The sequence below is a fragment of the Athene noctua genome, chromosome 2, assembly GCF_965140245.1.
Source record: "Athene noctua chromosome 2, bAthNoc1.hap1.1, whole genome shotgun sequence".
Lineage (NCBI taxonomy): Eukaryota > Metazoa > Chordata > Aves > Strigiformes > Strigidae > Athene > Athene noctua.
The window spans coordinates 113,896,529-113,923,654 of NC_134038.1; the positions used below are offsets into that span (position 1 = coordinate 113,896,529).

The window sequence follows — 27,126 nt, forward strand, 5'->3', positions numbered from 1 at the left end:
CATTGTAAGGTTTTAAGCAAAGACAACTCAAGATCCCTTCTTGTTTCCTTTCTGAAATGCATGCAGAAGGGGAGGTAGCCAAACTTCACTCCAAGGTATTTAATATTTTGGGGAGAAGCTCATTTTATACATATAGCATATCTTTTATGGGTGTTTATTTTCTTTGGTTACCATATCTGTAAGGAGAAGATTATTCTGATGTTACTTCATACACAGAAGTTCTTACAAGAAATGACTGATAAAAAAAAAATATATGTGTCATTGAAATAATTATTTAGAAACCTTTCTTACTGTTTAATATCACTCCTACTAATACAGGTTCATATACATATTTTCTCCCAGTGTTTCTCATACATGAATATTGTAACTTCTTTTACAGAACAGTGAATATGAAAAAGAGGAGAGGATTGAGGAAGAAACAAGCCATCGGCATGTAAGGTAAATTCAGAGATTTAAAATAAGTATGTACTGTATGGTATCTACTAAGATTCAGTCACCACTAAAACAATAAGCATGAATTCTTGATCTCAAATATCTAGGGTGAATATAATTTTTTTTATAGGCCCTTTGGACAATACTATAGCACTTAAAAGAAAATATCTGTGTTTTGCCTCTAAGAGGATTAATATAAAAATGTATGTATTTGTATTCCTTTTTTTTCCTACCCCAGGATGGTGAGAAGTATTTTGCAGTCCTTGCAGACTACATATATATTAATCTCGCACTTAGTCTGGGGGACAGAAATGCTGTATTGTACCACCTGGAAATTCACTATGCAGTTACATGGACACATGTAAGGTTCATGATGAACTACATAGGACTCTCTTACATTGTTTATTTTAATTTTAATATCTGCTTAGTTCCTACTCTGAGTGGCATCTAAACAATTATATATATACCAAGTTTACCGTTGTATGTGAAAGAGAAAGTCCAGGTCATCCTCAGCAGGATCAGTAAAATTTCAGGGTGATATTTCTAAGTTTTATTGCTAGCAAATATAAAATGTTACAGAAGTTCTGTATATATTGTCTTTCTCTTTGCATTCCTTAATGCTTCAGCACTGTGAAATTCTAGTACAACTTTCTGAAGTATAACTCTCTGGGTTTGTTGACAGTCACAATTCTCATTCTTAAACCCTAGTTTAGCTTCCTAGCTAAATAAAAGACTAGCATGCTGGCTTCTAGGGACACTGACAGCGATAGTGAAGTCACTACCACTATTGGCTAAGTATTACTATTGTTTCTTAAGCCCGGGACAGATCACTTTAGTTGTAGTGAATTAGTCATTGTGGAAATGTGTCCTGTACTAAAGAAGAAAATTAAATATTTCAGAATACGTATGTTGGGGTGCTTCCTAGCAGCAGCACTCAACTATGTCAAGCAGTGCCAAATATACAAGTTATATTTTGAAGCTGTTGCTGACGGGGTGTTGTGGGGGAGTCATTGCTTGTGCATAGTTGGGAAAAAGGAGTTAGCTATTTCTGAATGGCAAGAAGGCAGTATGGTTTATTGGGACGTCCCCAAACCTTGGTTTGGCCTCAAGCATGGTGAATGTTGACTCACTCTGATTTGTTATGAGAGGATCCAGCCAAATTTTAATTTTTGTTACCTTTTCTTATGTTCATCAGTCCCAACAGCAGTATGTATGAATACCCTCTTACTTAAGAAGTTAGAACATTCTCTTCTTGAAGTCCGATACTCTACTTATAAAATAATCAAATAGGTTGTTAAGGAACAGAGCTGTTGTTGATTTTCTCCTGCTCTCTGACCCTGATTGTATTGTCCGCATAAATATCTCCTGAATGAAAGAGCAGGTTTGAATGTCAGTCTGTGAATTATAGCTTTAGAGCACATTACACCAACCTGATCTTGATCTCCAGTTTGCTGAGATATTAATACAACAGATGTGTGGGTTTAATAGGTTTTTTCTTCCTTACTTTTTCTTCTGTTTTGATGCAGTTATAGGCATTAAATTTGGACAGGGTTTTTGAAGTTCTTAGCTGATTAATCACTTGGCTGTTTCACTATAATTTCATATCATAAATAGAGATCTATAAAAGTATTTGTAGAAATATTTCAGTTTATTGGAAATTTTCAACTATTTTTTCCCTTTTCAGGAAAAAAGACCTATTTTTTCTGAAACAAACAAACAACCACCCCACAAAACAAAATCAAAACAAAACTAGTGCTTTCCTCTCAGTTACCCAATAAAACTGATGTTGTTTTTTTCAGTCGGACTGTAAAAGATAAAGGAAAACTCAGTGAAAAAGAGGAGAGGGATACGAGACAAGAGGTAAAACTATTTGGTTTTAGAACTTAGAACATTGTGTTTTTCTTGGAATTAATAAGAATTACAATATGTTTTTCAATATAATGCCATTCTAAGGTAAGATCTATGTATACTGGTCTTCAGGTAGCTCCTAACCTCTCTTTCTGGATACCGCATTAGAAAATTGATTTATTCTGTATAAGTATGCTAAGCATTGGAGGTAGCCATCTATTCAACTGTATTTCAGTATCTTCTGTGCTTGAAAAAATAATTCTCAATGAGTGGGAAGAGTTTAGTTGTGTAATACAAATCATCTACACATACCTATTTCTTTTCATAAACAGCTGACATAGGCAAATATTATGTAATGTAACCAAGTAAAACATAGCTAGCAATGTAATTCGTATGTATCTCTTAAAACAGTTGCCATAAGAAAGAGGAAGGCATTTTTATATGTTTAAATGGACAGGTGCAGACAGAACCATTTTCAGCAAGTCTGAAGTGCAAGCTGTATAGACTTGGGTTTATCTGGACCAGTCTGTGCAGATACAGCCTAACTTTACCACAAAAAGTTTTAGCATATTTTGTCATATTTTCAACCATTCGTAACCATCCCCCAAAATCCAAATTCTGTTTTGGAATGTTGTCGGATTATGGTCCTGATCTAGGAAAAAATAGTAGTAACTAATGAAGGCATCCTTTTCCATATCCTCATGTTATGGGCAGCCATATATATCTTTCAGCTATGTATCTTTCAAAACGATACTAACTTCTATTAAAACCTGGCTGGTTTTACGCCAGAAATACTTCTCTTTCAAGCATGTTCTAAGAGCTCTGTTATTCTTCTAATTTCCAATATATTTCCATTATTCTTGCTTTAGTGCTAGCATTTAGCTCAAATACTTTTTTAGGATTTTCTTCCCCTAATGAGCTTATAGAAAGCATGTTTGTCTCGTCTCTGACTGAATTTTGCTGACCTATACAAGCCAAATTCATAATTCCTCTCATCATTCTAGGAGTTGTCTGTCTGTTTCAATATGCCTTAATTTTTCTTGAGTATGGGTGACTAGAGTTGAACACATTACTGAATGTGAATTTCCATCAGTGCCTTTTGTAATACTGTACACGACATAAATACTCATCTGTTCCTGAAAGAAGTAGCTTTCTGACATATTCTTAGATTTAGTCTGCACAGCTTTTACCACTGTAGCCAACAGTCATCCTGGATCAACTAATATGTTCAAGCAGTTCTCTTCCTCTATTGTTTCCAACAGCTGAGGTTCCACATAGCAGCTGGCATTGATGGCCCGGGTTCAAGTCACCTTTAGGTGTGAATTGTCTGTAGTGAGGACCTAAATTTCCTTTGTAGTTTATGGAGAGAAATAGGCAGTTCAGTCCTTTTATCTTTGATCTCTTTTTCTATTATCTTCTCTGTCTTGATTGGCAATAGGAGGCAATTTAGGAGGGTAAGATCCTTACTTAAGACCTGCCTCTTCAGGGATAATTAAATTCCATGGCATCATGGTTTAACCCCACCAGCAATTAAACACCACACATCTACTCGCTCACTTTTCCCACCCCACAGTAGGATGGGGAAGAGAATTGGGGAAAAAAAGTAAGACTCATTGGTTGAGTTAAAAACAGTTTAACAGAACAGAAAAGGAAGGGAAAATAATAATAATAGAATATACAAAACAAATCATGCACAATACAATTGCTCACCACCCACTGACCCATGCCCAGCCAATCCCTGAGCTGCAGTGCCCCCTGGCTTAGTTTCCCTCTGTTTATGTACTGGGCATGATGTCATATGGTGGGAAGTATTTCTTTGGCTCATTTGGGTCAGCTGTCTCCACTGTATCCCCTCCCAGTTTCTTGTGCACTCCCAGCCTTCAGTGTCAGGGCAGTAAGAGAAGCTGAAAAGTCCTTGACTACTTAGCAACAGCTGAAACATCAGCTTGATGATGAAACACGAAAGATTGATCTGATAAATGACAAAAAGCATCAACCAGAAAAACCAAAATACTGTAGTCCTAGATCTAGGAGTCTGATGGTTCTGAAAAGTATCCACAGAAGATATTTTCTGCTATATAATGTCTGTAATACTTTTGGAAGTACTACATTCTGTGAAAAGTAGGTGGCTCTAGCTCTTGAAGAGTTGTTAAAGGATCAAAAGTGTGCCTAATTTGGCATTTGACTACTATCTGCTTTCCTTTGTAAATGTAGAAGCAGGTAATAGATATACTGTTATGCTGGATAATTTTCATAAAACATCACATTTATTTCCATCTTGAAATCTTTTGAAATTCATTACACATGAATAATTTAGTCTATGACTTTGAAGAGGCTGTTGAAAGAAAAGGCTGACTAAAGATTGGATAGATCAGTGTGTGTCGTTTTAAGCTTTATGGGGTTTGGGGGTACATGTTGGGGGATTAAATGGCATTATTTTAATCAAGAAAGGCAATTTCTTTGAAAGTATTTCAAGGATGCCATAAATCTTATTCCATGAAAATGCAGTAGAGGACTCAATGTTAATGAAACTATTTATATATAAAAATACCTATTTTACTGTTGTACCTATGTCTCTGTGTTCCTGGTTCCAACATCTGCACTATTTTATTAACAGACTGAATCTCCCAGTATAATTTAGATGTAGGGATAATTTTGTCTAATCCTTGAAAAAGTAGAACAGTCTTATTCTGTTGTTATACTAGCATAAGAGTATATGTTTGAAATTATAGGCAACACAGCATTTTTTGTCTTTCCCAGTAAAAATACTGGTGGGAAAACAGTTGGTCTTCTCAAGATAAGGTTGAGTTCTGTTTTGTCTTCCTGTATTATTATTTTCAGTAATTATCACTTGTTAGTACACTTATATTTCTAAACTGAATTTGTTGTATGTTTGCTTGAAAATGTAGAAATATCTGAGAAGAACAACTATTCATCTATATTTATGCTAAGATCTGGCAGATAAAGATTTAATTTTTTTGTAAGATTATTCAGTTTCAATTATTTTTCTCATTTAGGAAATGAAAGATACACACATCTATAACTCAGACATGGGATCTGATAACTTTTCAGCAAATTATGAAGATGATTTTGAAGTAAGTAAATGCATATACAATTATCCTTTTGAAGTAATTCTCAAGTATCAAAATAGTGCTTAACTTTATTCACAGAAATAAAAAATACAGGATGTTACATGGTTTTTACTTATTCTTTTTTTTTGTGACAGTGACCTTAACTTGGCTAACAGTAAATAATCAGTAAATAAAATGTTATGTAGAAACTCTCTGCTCTATATTTCCATCGTTTACATCAGCAGCTGGGAACCAACTTTTGCTTTAGAGTTGTAATGTTCACAAGATGTTATTTCTGTCTTCTTGGATTTCAATTATTTCAATGATTTTGTGTGAAAAATGGTGAATTTTTTAATAATGGGAGCAAATAATCAATTCCAGGAGGAAATAAAAAGCCTCATTGCTTTTCATTGCAAAAATATAATAGACAAAAGTATTGACACACAGCAGTCCTTTCACTGATAATTGAACTTTACCTTACTTTTAGCTCTCTTGTGTTTACTTTAAAGTTATTAAGATAGAAGAGTGTGTTGAATGTGCTTTTATTGGTAGCTGAACCATCTACATCTTTGTTCAGCAAAACTAGAATTCCTTTTCTCTTATGTGAGGACTTATGTCTGCTGTTGAACTGTTCACTATAGTAGCCCTTTGCCATTCAGTGGAGAGAAATGAGCATGATTAAGACTTGTTCATAGTATTTCTGCTAGGTGATTATTTTAGCATGAGATTAATTGTCTTATTTAAGAGAATTATTAAAATATGAGCTTATGCATGGACTTGCAAACAGGTAGTGTGGTAGTTTAGTAAATTTGAGCCTGCTATTGAAGGGCTGCTTGTTTTAAAACTATCAAACAACTTTATGCATCTATGAAGCATTTATGCCACTGAACACTGTCATTTTATTTCTTTAAAGAACACATTATTCACCTAAATAATAGTTCCTACTTTAGGGTATTAAAAAAAAAATCTATTTTGGGCACTAAAGAACATCACAGTAGGATTGTCTTCTCATCATTAAAATTGCCACACAATCGACACATGCCATTTTCTTTCTAGCAAACATTTATTTTAAAATGAACTTCAGTCAGAGGATTTATAGCCATCTGTATGAGAGTTTATTTTTATTTTGACAACATTTTATAATTTCTTACAAAGATCTTGAAAAATACATATATAATTTACATTTATTAGTTATTGAAAGTCCTGTTACTTTTAAAGGATTATGAAGATGATTTTGAAGATGATGAAGACAAAAGTGATGAAGGAAGAGATGTAGAAGAAAACCCAGGAGAGATTCCATTTTCCAGGACATCAGAAATTGAAGAAATTCAAAGAGCAATTAGTGCAGAAAATGATAGAATTTGTACTTCACTGCCAAAGAAGATTGAAAGTGAAAAAAAGGAACCAATCATGGGTATGTGACTAGATACCAGTCTTTTTTTTTATTAAATTGATGAGTAACACTTACAATTTATGAATAAACAGGCCACTTTTTCCAGAAGTCTGCCTAGAGGCAGAAATCTGGTTCTCTGGATGAGTCACTTAGACTTGTGGGTAAGTACTGTAACTTCCACATTGCTAACGAATGATTCAAAGGTATTTCTAATAATTTAAAATGTGAAGTATAAAAATTTACAGACTGACATTTAGTATGTCTTATTTTGGGTAAGAAGAGGATATGATAGTCTGGATTTTGAAAACTGGAGGAGTACTAGAACAGTTTGGGGCTTTTGCTGACATTAATTTGCCTTTTTCTTTTAAGCAAAGTTGAAGCACAGCTCTCAGTGGGAAGGCAAGAGAAATACAGATACTACTTAAATATATAGTTCTATATTCCTTTTAAAATGCAGGGTTTTTTTCTGAAATATGGCTATGAAATTGTTGTCTTGTATTCAGATGATCTGATGCCTGTGAGTGTCAGATCTACTTATTTAACTAACTACAGTTGTGGTTCCTCTTTGCACACTCCACTCATGTGAATGGCAGTATAGAATCATTGCTCAAAAGAATCTTAAACAGCTTTTAATTCTGATTAGTACAGTCATGGAAGAACAGCATGGAATTTCTCTAAGTCTTTACAGTATCAATAGATTTTTGGTTAAGGAGTCATTGCAAGTCAGAACTAGTATACTGTAATATGAATTTCTTCTTGCAGAAGAATTATGCAATTATTATTATTATTTTTCTAATAAACAATATGGAATCAATAAAAGAATTCCATTAATGCTATAGATGTAATGAACAGAGGAAATTCTAATAGTCAGATTTTAAAATTCTGAATTGTAGCGATTAATTCTTTATTCTAATTTATATAACACAATTTTAATGAAGTTTTGATCTCACTAGATTAAAGTGGTTGTTGATAATTCTAGTAATGACTTTTAGAAGTTCAAAAGCATTTTACAAGTATTATCTAAAAAGGCAGTGAGAAAGAGAAACACCATTGGTCCTAACTGGAAGGTCAATTATCTTATCACCTAGCCAGGAAAGGGAGTAAAATCAGCATGACATCAGATATAGTTGTTCCATTAACTGTGGCTTTTAAAGCAACAGTTTTTAGTGCTTTGCTTATTCATCCAAGGGCATCAGTTAAGCCTGTGTTGATGAGATTCTCCATTAGCTGTAGTGATTAATTCTTATTTGGAGGTATAGCACACTCGTGGTGTCATCTGCGTGAATTTTCTATGATTTTTAGAATTGTTCACAAAGCATTTTACTCTACAGAGGGGAACAAGGGACCTGCTAATGGAAGGGGAAAGAAAGAGGCACTGTCTGCATCAGTCTTCTAAAATAAAAATTACAATGGTCAGTCAGGTTTTGAATTGATTGGTAAAGGACCATAATAAGGGAAAAATGCTGGCCTGTAACTGAAGTTAAGAAGCTTATTTTACTGATAACCATGCAAGAGCACATTGTGTAATGTGTAAACTAGTAACTTAGTAGCTGTGTTGTAATAAATCTGTTGCTTTTTAGACTTACTGCTTTATATTTTAAGGCACTGTAAAATGTGAATTATGACACTAACAATGTTTTATAATATCGCAGAAAGGCAATACCCTTCTGTCAGAAACTCTTTTTGTGGAATATTCATGGATTTTCAAATGGCAAACCAACGCCAAAGTAGCCGAAATATGGCTAGTAAACAGAAGTAAGTGTATTTTAAATAATCCACTCAAAATGGTAACTCACTATGTGAGATAACATTTTTTTCATTATATTTGAAATATGTGAAGTTTATAAATTTGAGGCTTTTAGAGTTAAATATTATTTTGTAAGCTAACAATACTTAGTTCTTACGTAAATATTTACAGGCTTTGCTATGTGTCATTTTATAACAGAAATTTATCTATATATCAGTTTACGTATATCATTTTATTACAGAATGAGTTGCCAGCATTGTCATTTCTTTGTATGATTCTTAGATACTGACTTATAGTACTAAAGGACAAGCCTTTCAGCTCTCTCAAGGCTCTGCAGAACTGTAATTTCTTGAAATAATCAATACCCTATGTGGTACATACTGTTGCCAAAATAGCATCTTCCCTTTCAGGGATAACACCCGTTGGTATAAAAACATGTTATTACTGAACTAAAATTTTATCTAAATTTGAGACATCTAAGACAGCTCTGTATTAAAGAAACAAATAATGCCTGTTTCTTGTGGAACTTGCCAGGAGCTCCAGATTTATCTGAAGCACTGTATATATCTCCAATTTTCTGTTACATTGATTGGACACATAAAGCAAGAATATTAAATTTTATTGATAATACTGGATTCCACTGCTTGGTGGCAGCACATCAGAGGCTAATCTTCACATAAGGGAGATTTTATTGTCTAGGCTGTCTAATTCACCTTGCCTAAATTTGTATGCCCAAATTTCATGTGACTTCATTGTTTAGGCTTCCTCTCTAGACTGTGGAGAGATCAAGAAATGCACAAAGGTTTCTCTCTGAAGAATTGCCTTCTGAAATGTTTGTCAGCCTGTACTGATTATGTACTATGATTATGACTATGTATATAACTTTGTGTACATGCTAACAACATATGTAGCCTGTGAAGATAACTAGCATTTTCATGGAAAGAGAAAGGGTTTGTGAAATTTAATGTTGTGATACTATATTGCTATCAGTAAATAGACTGAAAGCATCCTATAAATGAGCTGTGTCACTTTAGAGTTGTAAGTATTAATATGAGGCTTATTAGTTTATTTTTAGGATTTCTTTGCATGTATCATTAAGATTTGCAAGTAGGAAGCAACTTTCATTCATTTTAATTAAATCTTAGCAATTTGTGCCCACTATGTTTGTGAAGAGGTGGTGTATTAGGAAGTAGAAAATGCAGTAGATGTCATCAAGTAGCAAAAAGGAGATGTGAAAATTGTCCTCATGCATAAAAAATATCCATCCTAAAATACTGGAGGATAAATTCCACCTCATGTTGCTCTAGTCTTTTCCCTTTTCAAAGACTATCTTACTGAGAAGCAACTGCAACTAGAATATGCATCTGAAAGACTGTTTAGATATGGAATTGCTATAGATCCACAATTGTATCTGGGTTGTATTTGTACTGAGTATATTTGAAAAAACCTGAAAGTGCAAGAGAGAGAAAGATAGTCTACAAACATTTTCTTGTCAACAAATCTGTACTACAGCAAGAGCATGGAATTGAATTGTGACCAGGATCGACTGTCTTTTCATTATCCACACATCCACACAAGTGGAGTGGTAGGAATCTCTTCGTAGTTCATAATATCACATAAATATTTTAATATCACATAAGTGCTTTTTACTTGTCAGAGTAAAATACAATATATGAAGGTAGATTTGTTTTCCAGTTAAGAATCAAAATTTAGTTTTATTTGTGAGCAAATATGAAAAAATTAGGAATTGAGGTAGGCAGAAAGTAAAAGGATTGAGGGAAGCTGGATAAGGCAATTGAGTTATTTTTTTATCATTCCAGCAAGGGAATCTAGGAAGACGGAAAGATTTGGTATTTCATAGGACAAACACATTGGGATATCTCAAATACTGTCCAATGTGCTAATCTTATTTAAGACAAAAAATGCAAGTGCAAAAATGCATAGCCTACCTCAGTTTCGAGTACTCATTAGATCAAGTCCAATAGTCCGGTAACTGAGGCCTACTCTTTGGGGAGGAACTCAGTATCTATGTCCACAGGTTATGAATCGACAATAAATTAATTTCATGTATGTATTTAAAATAATTTAGGATTGATGCTATTGTTATTTGTTTTCCTAGCGATGTAAAGAGGTACACATCCAGGCAGTCTATTCTCAGTGGAGGTCATTCAAAATACATTTGCATAAGTCTAACAAAACCAGGACATTACAGATGATCCTTATAAAGCTTCTACACATATAGGTGATGTAAGTTAATGAAATGAGTTTAGGAGAATTAGCCACTATCCTAACTATAGGATGAAAGAGACATTCATCTGTTACCTCACAGAACAGGTTTGCAATGCTTAGGCAAAATGATTGTGCTAGGCTTTGACAGTTTGGTTTTAATAATAAACCACATAGGTTTGCCATTTGCAATCAGTATTACATTTTCAAATATGATAATTATCTCAACATAACATTAAATAAGAGCTCATAACAATATTATATGTGCTTCTATTGATATATTTTTATCTGTCAATTAATTTTGGTACAGCTTCAATTCACATAGGTAACAAATTGTTAGATCTCTGGTACTACACAAAACCAGGTTGTTTTTCTTTTGGAATACCAATTATTTGGTCTTAACCATTTTTGTGTTTCTCTCTTGTAATGCATTCTAAAGAAAACGGAGTTCAGAACTTCTCCCACTAATTGATCTGGACTTCTCAGTTAGTTTTTCTTTGTTGGATCTGCCTCCTGTAAATGAGTACGATATGTATATCAGGAATTTTGGTAAAATGAACACTAAGCAGGTGGGTAGCAAATATGTAGTAATATTTAAATCCTGAAAATGCTGATTGTTCTGGAAAATATTTTTTCTTACAAAAGAAAGTTACAAAAGTAAGAGGACAATAAAGTAATAAATTACTTAAGCTTAATTACCATAAAGCAATGATATCAAAACTTTTGGCCAGACAGGCCATTTCCTTTCTGTATTAGGACTCTCTCGTGTTCCTTCCACATTTTCTGAAGAACTTTCTGTATGTCTGTGGCTCACTGTTCCAGGTATACTGGGTTTAGAGTTTGTGCATCATGTAAGACATTTCTGTATTTTTACAGTAGGTCTAGCACTCTTGTGTGAAATGTGGTAAAAAGTGCATGCACAAAATAGTGACACTGTTTCAGTATGCTTAGGTTTGAATTTAGAAATAGCAAAGATTGCACTCATCAGTTTTTAAATGACTGTTTAAGTTCTATCAGTTATGTGCTGTCATTCTTAGCTGTGTCACCCATATATGGATCACTTTATCTTTCTACTTCAGGCATATGTTCAGTGTAACGAGGACAATCTTGAGAGAGACGTTCAGACTGAGCAAGTTGAGACATTGGAGAAATGGACACAGCATCCAGGAGAAAGTGCCCTTGTATCTGGAGGTGAAGAACATTTTAATCTTATTTATGGATGTATGCATGTAAACTTTCTCTTTTGTACCCATTAATTGTCGGAATTTGTAATGTGGCAGGCTGCATCGATAGCAAACTGGTATAGGCACTCTGAATCCCCTTGTGGAGGGGGTGGAGAGTAAGCAGCAGAAATAGTTTCTTCCTTCTGGATTGCTGTTTCTGTTGGCAGCAGATATGATTCCCCAACAGATCTTGTTCTTCAGTACTGTCTTCTGAAGAGAAGTTGATTCATGCCACTCTCCTTTTGCTTAAAAATTTCATTGTTCTTACAGTTTTCTTAAATGATTCCTTTTTGAAGCATCAAGTTTGGTTTTGGTTTCTGTTTTTTCTTAGGTCCCACAAACAACCAGGATATGTCAGTGAATGGAGCTCTAACACCTAAAATTGATTCACAAAGATTAGCAAATTTCCTCCGGTCTGCTTGCCAGGTACACTTACATACTTAATATCCCTTGAGCTGTGTGCATAAGTGTGCAGTGTGATAGACGATTTACAGTTCTTGTTCTGACTACTTTAAATAAATTACCTAAATAATACTCATTATCAGTGAGATTCATCTCCCTGAAAAGGAATGGAACCAGAGATGTGCAACTTATATGTCTGTAAAGCTCTATTTGCAAAGATATAAAATTAGCAAGAGCGTGGATAAAGGTTTATTAAATTAATCCACATGACTTAGAAAGCTACAAATAGCAAAGCTGAAAGATAAAACGATCCTTTTATTTCTATAAATGTAATTATGTTTGAAAGGTGATTGCTGTTTTGCTAGAGGAAGATCAAGTTGCAGCACAACCCAGGTGGAAACTAAGATCTCGACAAACCAATCTGTCTATTAGTGATAGCTGTTTCCAGTTAAATACTAACCAGCCATTCCTTCATGGTAAGAGAATTTTATTCTACAGCTTTTAGTATACAGTGTGAACTCTTCGTCCTTACGCAAAATACCATGCTCTTTGTCTTGATTGAAGTACAAACAGCACATATCAGGATATATATAGATGATGTAAACCCCACTTTTCTTTTAATTGCACTAATCTTGCTATAACCCTGTGCAGACTGGCTTCACATAGGGAACATCAGAGCATCCTAGCTGCTGTCAAACCAGAAATAGAGACAGTGATTAACATGATATAGGGATGCCCTGGATGTAATTTTTTGTCCCTCTTGTTGAAGTGCCATCCCAAGGGGTGTAATTTCATTTAGGCTCTTAGGCTGACAGTAGGGCCAAAGTTGTGAATAAAGCAAGGTTGCTGAATAGGGAGAATATAGCCTGATATATCTGAACTGCAGCTGTATCTTCCCCATATAAGCTGTTGATATTCAGAGGAAAAGCAAAATTAAAAATAAAGTATCTGTAATTTTGTTAGGAAGACCTATTATAACACAAAATCATATGTATTCTAACATGAACACACAAGATGAACCAGAAAAAGCCTGGCCTGTGCTGTTTCCTGTTTGAGACTTAAATTTTCAGTATATATACTGACATCAGATCAGATTGGCTTGTTTTTGCCCAGAATAATTATTCTGTTAACTTCCTGGGTCTTTTTTTTTTTTGCTTTCTACTTAGTTCCAATCTTTTGGATTCCTTCTCTAGTCCCTCCTTTTTTCTTGTATAGCATCAAAAGCATCCCAATGTTAACAGAAATATTCTTTATAATTACGTTTTAGCTTCTTTGGTTGTTGCTATAGCAGCTAAATATGCTTTTTCATCTGCAATTGAGTTTACTCTTTTATTTATTGCTTTCTTGATTTTTTTTTTAATGGTTTAGACCGAAAAATATCCTGCCTATATGTGTCTCAAGTTCAGAGGCAGACACTACTTTCTGTTCATGGATTACCTGAAAAAGCAGGTGTTAGTTTACTGAACAGAAAGAGCATCATATGCGTTTGGAACATCTGGCAGCCATCCAGTCCTCAGAAAGTTTTAATATGTGACTCAGAGGTATGTTTTAATAACATTGTATATTTGCCCATTGAATAAAAGGCTTTATTATGTGTATTTGTTTTCCTGTCTTGCTACAAGGTATGTCATCTTTTGAGAAACACATTTGAGCCTAGTGAGTAAAGCACTATTCTCATTCCTTTTTGTGCTCCAGTACTAGAATGTAGTGATGATCATGGTGGTTTTTTGTGCTGTGGGTTGGGTTTTTTTTAATTTTTACTTCAATTCATGGTTGAAAAGGGAAGGGAAGTAAAATGGCTGGTTCAGATGTTGTCAGGACTTCTCTCTACCCATCAGTATCATAACAGTTTAATCAACCCCTTCAGGTTTGTGGTAGTAGATGCAGATTACACAACAATTGTCTTGACAAGGGAAGGTGTACTGAAAGTCTCGTATCCTACTTCCATTTTAAATACCACTAACACCTGTAATCTGTCTCTTGTGGATTTGCATGCCTAGGAAGAACAAACATATGTCAGGCTTATCAATTCATTGGCCTTTATCATAATATCAGCCATGCATATTTTTATTGCTTAACAGGTGATATGTTGCTGCTTTAGTCCCAGTAAAACAACATTAGTTTTTGCTGGAACAATAGATGGTTCATTGTTGGTGTGGGATCTTCGAGAAGACCCAAGAATGCACCCTCATATGATGATCCGTGAAACCGACTGGACATTTAGAGTCCCAACATTTTCCACTGGTTAGTATCTGTGTATTCTGATTAGTCATTTTGTGGACAGTGAAACAATTCCAGTACTCGTTCTTCTAAGAACACTCTTTCTCGGTAGCCTAGTTTAGCCATTTCAGAGATTATATTTAATCTAGTAAAAATTGCCGGTGACTAATAGCTGTAAAGAAAAATGAGCCAGCTCAATATGCATCAAGCAGTGAGAATAGAGAGGTGGACCAGATGTAGAACCTAAGGAGCACTGTAAAATTAAAATGGACTACTCAACTACTACGTCATCTGATATCATTAACATAGTCAATTTCCATAATTTTTTCTCATTGATATTTATTTAATATAACTTACATTTCCTTTTTATCTACATATCAACACATATTAAGACATAATTTAAAAAAATGAAAGCAATTTAAGACTACAACAGTTTTTCAAATGCCATTTAAAGGTCACAGTCTGTACAAATTGTCACCCAAGTCCTGATGTTTCTCTAAGTTTGCATGCAAGATACAAGTGTATACATGCATAACTTAGAAGCAGTGCAGTGCTACTCTTGTGGGCTCTAGAGAGCTATTAATCTCCTCCTAATGTAGATATCTGAATATGGTTAGCTGGATTGATTGCATTGATTAGATTTAATTCATTACAGATATTATCCAGCTGTCTTATATGTAGAAACATTTTAAGTGTCTTAATCTTTGATCTGAATCTTACCCTTCTGCAGTTCTAAAATTCCACTAATGTAACTTTATGACTTCTGGATTCTATCTAGATACACTAAAAGTTGAGTCAGGATTGTGAGTTTTTTTATTGCCAATTTATCAATTATTGTAGTAATGTAAGATCTAGGAATTTCTCATATTTTCATTGCATATACAACTGTCTTTTTACAATACTATTGGTTCAGCATATATGGGGATCACTTCATTAGACACAAGAAGTGTATGAAGGCTAAATGTCAGAGGTGATCTATGTAATGGAGTAAGTTGAATTTTGACTTCCATAGTCAGCAGTCAGTTACTTTTAGTCTTTTGTTGAAGGGATTCTGAAGCTCTGACGACAGTTTGGGACCCAAAAGTTCTCTGCTTTGATATCTCTAGAAATGTATCAACTGCATGTTGCAGCAAAACCTGGACATACATTTTTCTGTCATCCAGCTTGTCACATGAGCAAAATTTCTAGCACTGGGGCCATTTGGGAGCTGTAGCATGCTCTTTGCAGGTTCTTAATGGCAAAGAAGCACAGCAACAAAAAATAATGTGGAATTCATTTGTTGTCTTGTTTAGATAAGGCCTGAATTAGTGTTGCATACATACTGGGAAGCCAGAAGAAAGTTTACTTTTCAAAAGCTTGTGGGTGACCTCCCACCTTTCATCCTTTGACATTTACTTGTCATTGGATTTCTCTTTTTTTCTACACTTCTGATCCCTTAATGTATGATTAATATAACATAGGCTTTTGTATATTTTCTTATAATACAGGGATGAAAAATTCAAGTTACAGCGGTTTATTTAGGGCATATAGCTAACATACTAGAAGATGCAATCTGAAGTACTTCACTCTGCATTTGAATTGGTGTATGAGATCCATAAAATTTTATGAATCTGATGGAAATGAATGGAACTTTATGCCTATTACCAATGTTTGTTGTTACAAATTTAAAGAGAGGAGCAAGTCATTAATCTTATTGATATTTTCATTGTATGTAGTTTTATGTTGAGAGATTGTGAATGAGATGTACATACGAGCATTTGTCTCAATTATAAATTGGTGCCATTTTTCCTGGCACTGTGATGTACCCTAGACTGAAAAAGATCATATAAAAATATTTTTGTAAATAATTGTATTACTGCAAAATAAGTCCTTTTTTGTGTGTGTACAGATGCTACCATTGAACTTACACTGAAGTATTTTTCTAAATTTCTAGATTTTTCACCACATGCAGAAAATCCTCTTTTGTTCACAAGTGTTTCTAATTGCAGGAGCCATGTAAAAGTACACATTAGTTGGTTGCTGATAGACTTTAAATTTTTTTAGTAGATCAAACATGCTTGGTCTTGTGTTGCACAGTGAGCTGGTACTCAAATGTATGTTCATGTAGTTGCTTATATAAGCAGGCTTTTTTTTAATGCTGTATACTTTGGAAGCTTTCTGCCTTTAGTCTTAAATGAGATTAAGTTCAACGCACAGAGCAAGTCCAGAAATCAAGAGTATCTGACAAAGAATACATATTGGAATAGCTCTAAATATACATTTATTTTAAAACGTTATTAAAGGGTAAATACATATTTTCTTTTGGTGAATTGTTTGTTTCAGCATAGTTACATTCTATTAAATATTACTATGTAAGAGTAATTTTTCTTCAATTTTGTCTTTTCTATAGTAAGCAGTGGTTTATTTCTACCTCTATTATTTATGAAGCTTGAAGTGAACGTCATTCTTTTCATGGTAACCCTGCAATAGCAGATTTTAATGAAATGCCTGGTACAGTGGCATAAATGGCGCAGCAGTCTTTTGGAAAATGAGAAGTAAATACAAGTGGTGAAACATCAATTTAGTAGTATTTTGTTAATTTAGGAAACAGTTTACAGTATTTTGAGACTTTTACAAAGTAATTCTTTGTGAAGTTATTATTTGTCGTTCTTTCTTTGTAATTGTCATTTTCCCATAAGCCAAAAAGTGATTAGAGTTTTGTTGGTTTTTGTGTTAAAAATAACCGTGTTTACCTCTCACTGCCCTTAACTACAGATGGTGTTCTAAACTCGGTAAACCACAGCTCTCCTATATTAGCAGTGGAACCTGTCTCAACCTCTCTCTACACTGATCAGAGTTACAGGCTCTCAAGCCTCTCTTCTCAGGAGGGTATGTAAGCTGCTCTTCAAAGCATCAGTACATCTGAGTCTTTAGGTATCTAGTGAAACAAATATATCATGGCCAAAATCCAGTTTATAATTCTATTCTGCCTTTTGTCTGTAGTATAAGTTGCATACAACATTCATGTTTATTTTCTGCTCTCATTTTTATATAATGTTCATTTCAGTTTCAGTTGTGAGTGCATGCTCATGTCTGTTTTCAAGACAGTATTTTGCTCTGTCATGATAAAACAAGTTATCTCTCAAAAACTGCCTTTAGAGAAGTCATTGTGCTTCCGTGATGTCTTTAAAGAAATCAGAATGCCTTTAGAGAAGTCTTAGTGCTCCTATAATGTTAAAAAAAACCCCTATCTAAAAAAGTGGAGCAACTTGCTTATATCTGAAAGCATTTACAATATGTGACTGTACTTGGTGGTTCTTCCTGTGCCTTTTGCCTAATTTTTTTGTGACCAACCTCTACAAAGAAACTTCAATCCTTATGTTCCCAATTCTCAGGCAGTGTGCTAGAGGACACATTATTTATTTCCATTGCAGATTTTCACATTGTAATCCTTAGTAGTCCAAAGCACTTTGCTGCATATTACAGGTTTTACAAGATTTCATCTGTTGCACTTTATGTTCTGTCCCAAAGTCCATGTAGAATCCAGACATTTTAAAAGATGCAGACAGAGGTCATCTGCTTATCTGATAGGACAAACTGAACATACTAGTTTCATGCTTTTTTTCTTCTTTAGTAGAACTAGAGTACTTTCCTTTTTTATGCAGCTGAAAGGATCATAAAAGTTTCAGAGTATGTATTAACCTAGGAAATGTTTAAAATCCTTTGATATTGTTCAGGATGAAGGTCAGTGTATGAATATAAATTACTATGATTTCTTCCATAGAAATGTCAGGCCCTCCATTTCAGATAGCTTCAATGGATGAAAATGGAATCCTCAATATGTGGGTGAGTAATATATGTATGAAAAGAGAGAGTATCGTGTTGGAATAATAAAATGCTTCTTCAAATACAGCAACCCATCCAGAATTTCTGATGAGAATTTCCTCCCTGAAAAGTACAGCAACACTAGCTATTCTGTTGAAATTTTCCTCAAAATTTTTGACCTGACTCCCTAATGCCATGATGTTATCCTTAGGCAAAACTATTAATAGGTACATGAATTCATGAAAACAGTCAATCAGTAGTTCTGCTTCATAGGAATATGTTCTCATATTTCTATTAATTAAATATCAGACCTTGGTCCTCTTTCACCCACCTACTTTATATTATTTGAATCACAGTGGTGTCAGAGACTGTACTGAATGTATGTGAGAAATGAAATTAATAATTTATATAAAATAAAAAAAAAGAGGCAAAATCTGTGGGTAAGATTACCCTGCCTAAAATATAATGGGCAGGTAAGCAGAAGTTCTGTTGCTCTTAATTACCGTTCTGACAACTCTTCTTTCTAGAGGACATTTTCAGCATTTTTCTGATGCAGCTTTGGCCCAGGTGCTGAACTTGTTGCTTGCACCTGAATTGATCTTGCTTGAGGAACAGAATGACTCAGTCAAAAATAAGGGGATAAAAGTATTTCCTTTCTGTATTACCTTCTAAGTCCCTTAAAGCTCTAAGTGACTTTAGTAGCAACAGATTCAGGCCAAATGATCTACCTTTTCTATTTCATGAATGGTGAAAAGCACAGGACACAAGTTACAATTCCTTATGGTGGGGTTTAGGGTGGGTTTTTTGTGACCAACCAAACCAACAAGATGCCAACTAGTAATTAAGTGTAGAATGTAACTTCCCATATTCCGCTTTTCAGCAGGGAGCATCCAGCAGGCATGGGAAGCTATTTTTAGCATTGCAGACATTGACAGGGGATAGAAAATCTATCTGTAATCATTGTAACGTTAGACCTGTCTAAATGTTTCTTTAGAGTTATGTTATACATTATTACAACTAGTTAAAAAACTAAATTTAAAGTCTGGTAAATACTTACTGCTTATTAATGTTAAATATTGACTTTTCAGGTAGTTGTTGAATTACAAAAAGTGGATTTAGCCGGTTCACAAACTGATTTAGGTGAGTACTCTTCATTAGAGGTAGGATAAAGGGCTTGAGTGTTGAGATTATGAAGTCAGAAGAGAGAGGAAGAGTCAGTAAGGAAAAGATTCATTCTTAATAGGACATATATCTGATATTTGGGGTTATAGGTTAGGTATCATGAGAGTTATTTTCACTGCTATCTGAATCTCACCTGCTAATTCTGTACTGGTAATTGCCACCAGACAACCACATTTCTTATAATGTCACAGCAGATTTCTGTGTCCTCAACAGCTTTTTTTCAAGGAATATGAGATTTTTATGCCTTTTGGTCCTCCTGTTCTTTCTTTGGTTTCAACCAAAACTGTTATAATGCTTTTGTTGGTTCATATATCTCCATTTTGCTAATTGTCCTGAAAGTTCTCTTTTGGGTAAGGTACCACTTTTTTGTGAGAAAAAAGTTTCCATGAAAAAAGTAAAGAACAAAGTCCATTCAGCCCTTTCTGAGTTATATTAATGAAGAAAAAGACATTTTTTGTTCTTTGAACAAATTTAGACTCATGTACTTACCTAAATGGAAAAGGCTGTGATTAGAAAGTGTTAAAATACACATATAAACAATTAAGTAATGCTAACAAACCAGAATGTTTGATCAGTTTTCTAGTTTATAAGCTCGTGTGCAATGTCTGGCCCTATTAAGCCACTAAAACTGGGTATTATGTCTGTGGAGAGGTACACTTTAAATCTGTGGTCATGTTTTGACAGTTTTACTGCCACCAGGATTCATGTTTTTCCCCTTCAAAAAATTTGAGTGTTTGAATTATTTGAATTTTTTTTTTCCTCTACTAACAAGTAAAACAGACCAACTTTATGGAAGCATTATTACAGTCTCATTCCTATAATTAATTGCCAAAGATCCAAGTGACATAAATGTGCATTTTCATCATTGATAAAATCGGATTTTATACAGTGATATTACAGGATGTTATATACATACTGTAAAACTAAAACAAACATATAGTCATGTTCACCTTTCTCTGTTCCATTTCTTTGATTTCTGTCAAAGATTACAACTCTTCAGATTTGATTCCTGAAGTAAACAGTTCTAAATTATGTAAGATTCTTACATATCAAAAGCTGTATAATAAACAATTATGAAATATGCTTTCACTTATTAGCTTGGGTTTTATTTTGGTGATAGCATTTTCTTAATGCAAAGTGCTTAAATTAGTTGAATAATTATTTTATATATTTTTAGGTTTAATTCCTGGAGGGAAAGTGAAGTTAGTACATAGCTCTACTATGGAATTGAATAACAGGTAAGAAAACAGGGGCATTTAGATTTTACGTGTGTATCTCACAAAGCTATTTTTTCCTATACTTTATTAATTTGCTGTTATGTAAAATATATTTAACAATATTTTCATTAGTTTTTGGTTGGGGTTTTTTTTTAATATACATTTCTTTCTAGAGCTAGTCATAAACATTTTAGATTGAGTTTCTGTATGTACTTGCATAGCTTTAGGAGGCAACTACCTGTATTTTTGTCATCTTCTACCTTTATGTTTTTCCTAGCCTTTTCCCAAAGGATGTGCGCCAGAGAATGCCCCAGACACTGAATATTAAATTTCTGTCTTCTAATCCTAATCATTTCATTGTTGGAACAAATATTGTGAGTAATGTGATGAAATTCATCTCATTGTTATTTTTTGTTTTGGAAACTGCCCCATTTACTTGAAATTTTACCAGTAGACTGTATATAAAATGTATAATTTGAGACTATTATTAAAATTTGTTAGCTATTAAAATTTGTTATGTGTAAAGGATCTTTAATGTAGCAGCTCTGTGAATTATTTAACTTTTTCTTGTAATACTGATAATGCAAATTTTTTGTTCTGTTTAATTAATTTATTTATAATTTTCACAGGGGCTGGTAGGCCATAGTACAAGACATGATTTTAAAGTTCTTCCAAAGCTATTCAGACCCCAGGAGAGCAGAGTGAGATCAATAAGCATCAACGCAATTGATTTCTTCCCTTTTGGAAAGCCACTATTTTTGGTATGAAAAAAAAATTAATATAATGCAAGTTTCTTATTTTTTAATTACTTGCTAAGGGAGGATTTCTAATTTGATGTATTTAACTAGGTGAGATAGTTGATTCACCACACTAATTCAAATCTGCCATGAACGGTGACAGCAAATCTTGTGTCCTGGCATTTAAACTTTGCTTATGTAAAAGGTGGACCATCTAGCTCACAGGAACAAATTATAATCTCACTTCAGCCTCATAAGTTGTTATTGTTTTTACTGAAATTCAGAATTGCAAGCAGATTGTCTACTGTTAATGAAGCCTCAGCTGTTTTTTGCTCTTATCATACATGTCTTAGTGACATAATCATTTTTGAGACAAAATATCTGTATTGCTGTGAAATAAAGGTCTGTGGGGCAGCTGCGGGCATTCCCTGTTTTCCTTTCCTATCCTCACTGGGCATACCCTTGGGATATGCCTGGTAGTCTACTGTGTGGTCAGGTGTGTTCAAATCTGACCTCGGAGGTTCATATTGACACACCCACTTTATTTGTCTCCCTTGTGAAAGTTTTTTCAATGCAAGTTGAATCTAACTCTGGTAGGATTTTCCATCTGCTTATCTTTGCATATATTTGTGCTTGATCCTTTCTTAAAAAGGCTTTCTTTTTAAATTTGCCATGATTTACATGGCTTCATTGGGATTGCTTAAGGTATAAAATGAATGTGTTTGGCTACAGTATACGTATTTTGTGTCACCACTGCACAGTCAGAACTTTATTTTACCAGTGTGGATGTTCTTACCTGTTTCCCAAACACATTTATTTAGAGTGATAGTGACTTCTATAAGTTTGTATCTGAAGAGTCCTTTTAAATGTAAGAGCAATTTGCAGAAACACTGTAAAAAGTCATCATAATTTGAAAATTCTAGGAAGTCTTCCTGATGTAGAGGTAGCCCATGGTAGTAAATTATTTTCTGTTTTCATAGAATAGTTTCTTCTGTATCTGGATTAGAGCAAACTTGTAAATTATACACTAGGCAAAACAGAGGTTATAAGAAAATATCTGGAAGCAGTGATATCTGCCTGTCTTTGGATTTAGTTGTTCGTTATGAATCAGTTCAATACCATTATACTGTTAAGCACAGCTGGTCCTCCTGGAAGCTATTCTTTGTTTTACAGATTACATGTGTCCCTAAGTAGCCATCTGAAATGGTCTCTAGGCTCTGACCTCACCCTAGTTCAGACTACTGTCAAATTCTACTGGGTCATAGTATTACTGAAGTTGATAGTTTGAGAACATTTTTTAAAATAGGAAATTAGGACTTCAACCCAGGAATAGTGGATTAGATTACTCTAGTATGCTCAATAGAGAGTTACTACACAAAATTACATTAAAAGGTAAAATCCAGATAGTCCATGTAGTGAGATACAAGATACACGTGCCATTCGAGTCAGATAACTAATTTTATTTAAATGTTTGAGATTCCCAAGAACTGAACTGCAGTTTTTATCTTGCTTAGTTTGTTTTATTCTCAGGAAGTATTTTCTTTTTGACTATGATATAGGTCGGCTGTTCAGATGGAAGTATTAGATTACACCAAATGACGTCAGAGTATCCCCTCATGCAGTGGAATGACAGCACAAATGGGCAGCCAATTATTGCCCTGCAGTGGGCTTTAACAAGACCCGCTGTGTTTTTCGTCCTGGATGCTTCATCTAATATTTATATTTGGGATCTTCTGGAAAATGATTTGTTGCCTGTGGCAAAGCAGGCTATTCCATCAGAGAAGTAAGTACATAACATCACTCTGTTTTTAACAAAATAATAATAATAATTATATTTATGATTTACATTTTGATTAGAGTTTGGATGGGGTTTTTTGCTTGACATTAAATGTTCATTAGAATTTGCTTTTCTAACTGTATTTTTAAACTGTTGGACATGTGAAAAGAGACTATAACAAGCTAAATTTTAGTTTATCCTGATTTTTTATTTTATACAGTCTGATAAAGGAAAAATAATGTTCTTGTAAATCAAAATCAGGTATAGTGTTATCAGTTGGGAGAGATGTCTGTACATAAAGCAGTTGCTGTTATATGAAGAGAAAAATACTATTCCCACTAAAATTACTGGACTGTTTAAGTTCAAAGATAGCTTTGCTGGATCAGGATCAACCTAAAATAGGCAAGATGTTGGACAACATTTTAAAATGTCTATATATAGTATGGTTACCAATATAAAGAAATATATTGTGTTCATTGTCACAAGTAAACAGGAATATTTTTGGCTAGTATGTATTCACCAGGACTAACATCAGGGTAGTCTCACAGTACTGTGCCTGTAGTCAGTCCAGAGACCTGGCTATCCTGTAGATTGATGCAGAAAAGCAGTTTAATTTAGCCTTTCTGAATTAAAGTCTTGAGGATTCTTTTTCCTCCCTGATGGGAGTCCTGCTGGGAGACTCTATCTTTCCTAGGCTTAAATTAGTCTTGGTGAATATCCCTGTAACCGAAAGGTTTTCTTGTAGCCTTATAAACTGTAGCAAAGTGCTGCTAGTTTGGGGAGAAAATACTGTAACTTTTAAACTTGTTACACTGTGCTGGAAAATACCATAAAATATAGTTCCTTTTTACAGCTTGAAAAAATTTTTAAGTCACGATTATAAATTGGTGATGGAATCTGTGAACAGGGGAAGAACTGCCTGTTATATTTGCATTAAATGACTGCAACTGGTGAAAAGATAAAGAACATGCTGGGACTTGAAATAGTGAGGAATATTACACTGTGATGAGCGGAAAAAAGGCATCGTTTAGCTCTATAAGTAACCTGCTAAAAACATGTTTGAATACACCAGCTTCTATTAATTTTGCCTCAATTAAAAAACACTCTCCTGTTCTTTTAATTTCAGTATTGTAACTATGGCTCTACTGGGAGAACCAGAAAAAACAAATGGATTGTTAGGCATTGCACTGGCCAAAGAATCTGGGCAGATAGATGTTCAGTGTGTAAAGAAGAAGTGGGCATTGCCTCAGCCTGAGGAATCTGAAAAACTGCAGTTGATTTTATTGCAGTCTTTTTAGAAACAGTACACCTATCTGGGTGTACAAATTATTGCAAAATACTTAGATTATTTTGAATTCAATGAAAAGATTTGTAATGTAATTTTGTATTTGTATATAACTTGTATATATTTTAAAGAATATCGATACAACAGTTCAGCTGAAATATTTTATCATAAAAATGACAGAAACAAATTTAGCCTTATTGTACTCAGAAAGGTGATGAACTATATTTCATTGTTGAAAGAACTCTAGTTGTATATTTTTTAAAAAAAATACTGCAAAATACATTCCTATAAATTACACCGTTGTAACTCATTATTCTGCTCTGAAGTAAAAAGTCCTTTGGTGAGCATAAAGTTGTGCCCTCTGTGTAAGCAACCTGAATGTATGGAGATTTCTATCTCTGGGCCTTTTGCACATTTACACTTGCTAAAACTTATATCCACCTAAACCCAGGTCAGAATACAAATTTACATGGAATGATATCTTACTTCTGATTTTGACCCTAAAACTTTGCAAACGGAATAACTGACTAACTCGGGTTGTCCTGATATGTATGCTACCTGTTTGGATCAAACTATGTTAACAATATGCTTGTGGCATTTACTGCAATTCTAAATCCTTTGGGGTTTCTGATGTAAAACAGAAAATACTGACCAGTTTAATACTGCAAATAATTTCCAAAACTTTTGTAGTGAGGAATAAGATAGTTGTCTATAATATGATGCTAACTTTTGTGCACTATTGGTAAAGTTTGGACCAAGACCAAGCATGAAAATATCTTTAACTTTTGTAGCTTAACAACTTCTGATTTAAAGATTATGAAGAAAGCCATGATTAAATGAACATGGGTTCAGGGAAAAAAGGACAATTGAAAGATAACGTGTTCAGAATTTAGTGAACATATATTGAAGATATGTACCCTCTCTTTCTAAAATAGACTGAAATAATTTGTAAATTCTAACTAGTTCATTGCAAATGTTTTTCTATGTAAATTGTTACTTAAATTGAGCAAACTCAAAAGTGGCCACATGATGGTGCCAAGTCACAGCAATAAAACATGAGTGCCTTACATAAACAACATACACCACTTTGGGAGTCAATCTGTTGCAGTCCATTGAATGTTCCCCTTTCCTGAAAAGCAGCGGCTGCAATCCAGAGAGCCTGACGTCAGAGAGATGTGTATTTTACAGACCATTTTCACTATCCTAGTTCCATGGTCAGTGACAGATTCTATTTTTTTTATGTGCATAAACACAAATTACTCTCTTCATCTTCACTGTTGGGTTTATACTGTAATAATATACACTACAAGTTAAATTAGAAAAGCAGCAACATGATCAATTAAAAATGAGACCCTATATATGAAAGAAAAAGTTCACTGTTAATTCCAAGGTATTTTCATATCCATATCATTTTTGCTGGTAGCTCTGATATGTGTGCATATGCACACACATTCTATTGTATGATCTTTATATAGGATGTAAACACTACCATCATGATACATTTAAAATTTTAAATATATTTCTATCTCACCTGTGGGCAATTTTCTTAACAGCATGAACCGTAGTTAAAATTAACTGACCCATATAATAGAGACTTACCATTCAAATGGTATAAAAGTTGAATCACCATCCATCCATATTAATAACTTTTATAAAATGTAACCTCTTGCTCTTAAGCCAACAAATCCTGGCAACAAGGCTGAAAAATTTTAAATATACAAAATAACAGAAAGTTTTGGATAAACTTCTGCTTTTATTTTCCACTTTATGAATGTGCTTTGAAAGCCTTTTCTATTCAGAACATAAATATTAATATTGTTTTTATTGGATTTTGTCATCTCACAGATGGAAAAATGAAGTTTTCAGTAGCTAAATAATAAGTTAACCGAGGAACAAAATTCTTGAATCAGATGGCTGATTTCTTACAACTGTTTAGAAATGCTTTTATTAACCTGTCAGCCTATATTTGCAGTAGAGCTTGGGAAAACAGGAATAGCATGACTCTTCTTCTGTACTAGAATATTTCTTTTTAATTATACTGAAGGTGACCATCCTACCCAATGCAACTTTGTCTTAACTAATCATAGCTGTCATTTAGTTAAGATGTATTGAAGGATACAGGAGCATTGTAGCTTCCATAGCAATGAGGGAATATTTTTAAAAGAACATATTTAAATCATAAAAATAGTTATTCTTTTTAAAGGCAGTTGCTTTTTTCCCAAGGAGTTGAAAAGTCTATCTAGGTCTGTTCTAGGTGCAGAAATTGGCTGGACTAAAGCAAATACTAAAGTGTCATTGAATTACATAGACTGTTGGAATAGGATTATATAAAATTCACTTACGAAGTAACCAGAATTTGGCTGTCAGTGGTATGCTTGGTGTCATGAAAACTAAGAAAAGTTATGAAGATACTGGGAGAGAAAATTGGTTAATGAGCCATATTTTCATTGTTATCTTAATTTCCAATTGGGCTTACTAGGTTTCTCTGTTTATAGACAAATATGCGTTTATCCGTGTGTTTCTGAGCCTCTTTGGCTGTGAGAAGGCAGACGACAATTCCAT

The 27,126-nt window shown here is 34.0% G+C and overlaps 1 protein-coding gene across 1 annotated transcript in view; it reads left to right on the forward strand.

Annotated features, from left to right (window-relative positions):
* The window catches only part of DYNC2I1 (dynein 2 intermediate chain 1), a 33,922-nt gene extending 9,063 nt beyond the window's left edge, over window positions 1-24,859 (forward strand). Inside the window, exons 6-24 of the mRNA XM_074897955.1 lie at window positions 380-438; window positions 2,232-2,292; window positions 5,298-5,375; window positions 6,570-6,765; window positions 8,397-8,499; window positions 11,157-11,286; window positions 11,797-11,908; window positions 12,272-12,366; window positions 12,689-12,818; window positions 13,711-13,883; window positions 14,424-14,586; window positions 17,317-17,430; window positions 18,326-18,387; window positions 19,455-19,506; window positions 20,726-20,786; window positions 21,043-21,139; window positions 21,395-21,526; window positions 23,062-23,285; window positions 24,406-24,859. Of these exons, the coding sequence (XP_074754056.1) occupies window positions 380-438; window positions 2,232-2,292; window positions 5,298-5,375; window positions 6,570-6,765; window positions 8,397-8,499; window positions 11,157-11,286; window positions 11,797-11,908; window positions 12,272-12,366; window positions 12,689-12,818; window positions 13,711-13,883; window positions 14,424-14,586; window positions 17,317-17,430; window positions 18,326-18,387; window positions 19,455-19,506; window positions 20,726-20,786; window positions 21,043-21,139; window positions 21,395-21,526; window positions 23,062-23,285; window positions 24,406-24,577 (2,214 nt within the window). The 3' untranslated portion in view covers window positions 24,578-24,859. The remainder of the gene's footprint in view (window positions 1-379; window positions 439-2,231; window positions 2,293-5,297; window positions 5,376-6,569; window positions 6,766-8,396; window positions 8,500-11,156; window positions 11,287-11,796; window positions 11,909-12,271; window positions 12,367-12,688; window positions 12,819-13,710; window positions 13,884-14,423; window positions 14,587-17,316; window positions 17,431-18,325; window positions 18,388-19,454; window positions 19,507-20,725; window positions 20,787-21,042; window positions 21,140-21,394; window positions 21,527-23,061; window positions 23,286-24,405) is intronic.
* The last annotated feature ends 2,267 nt before the right edge of the window (window positions 24,860-27,126 follow it).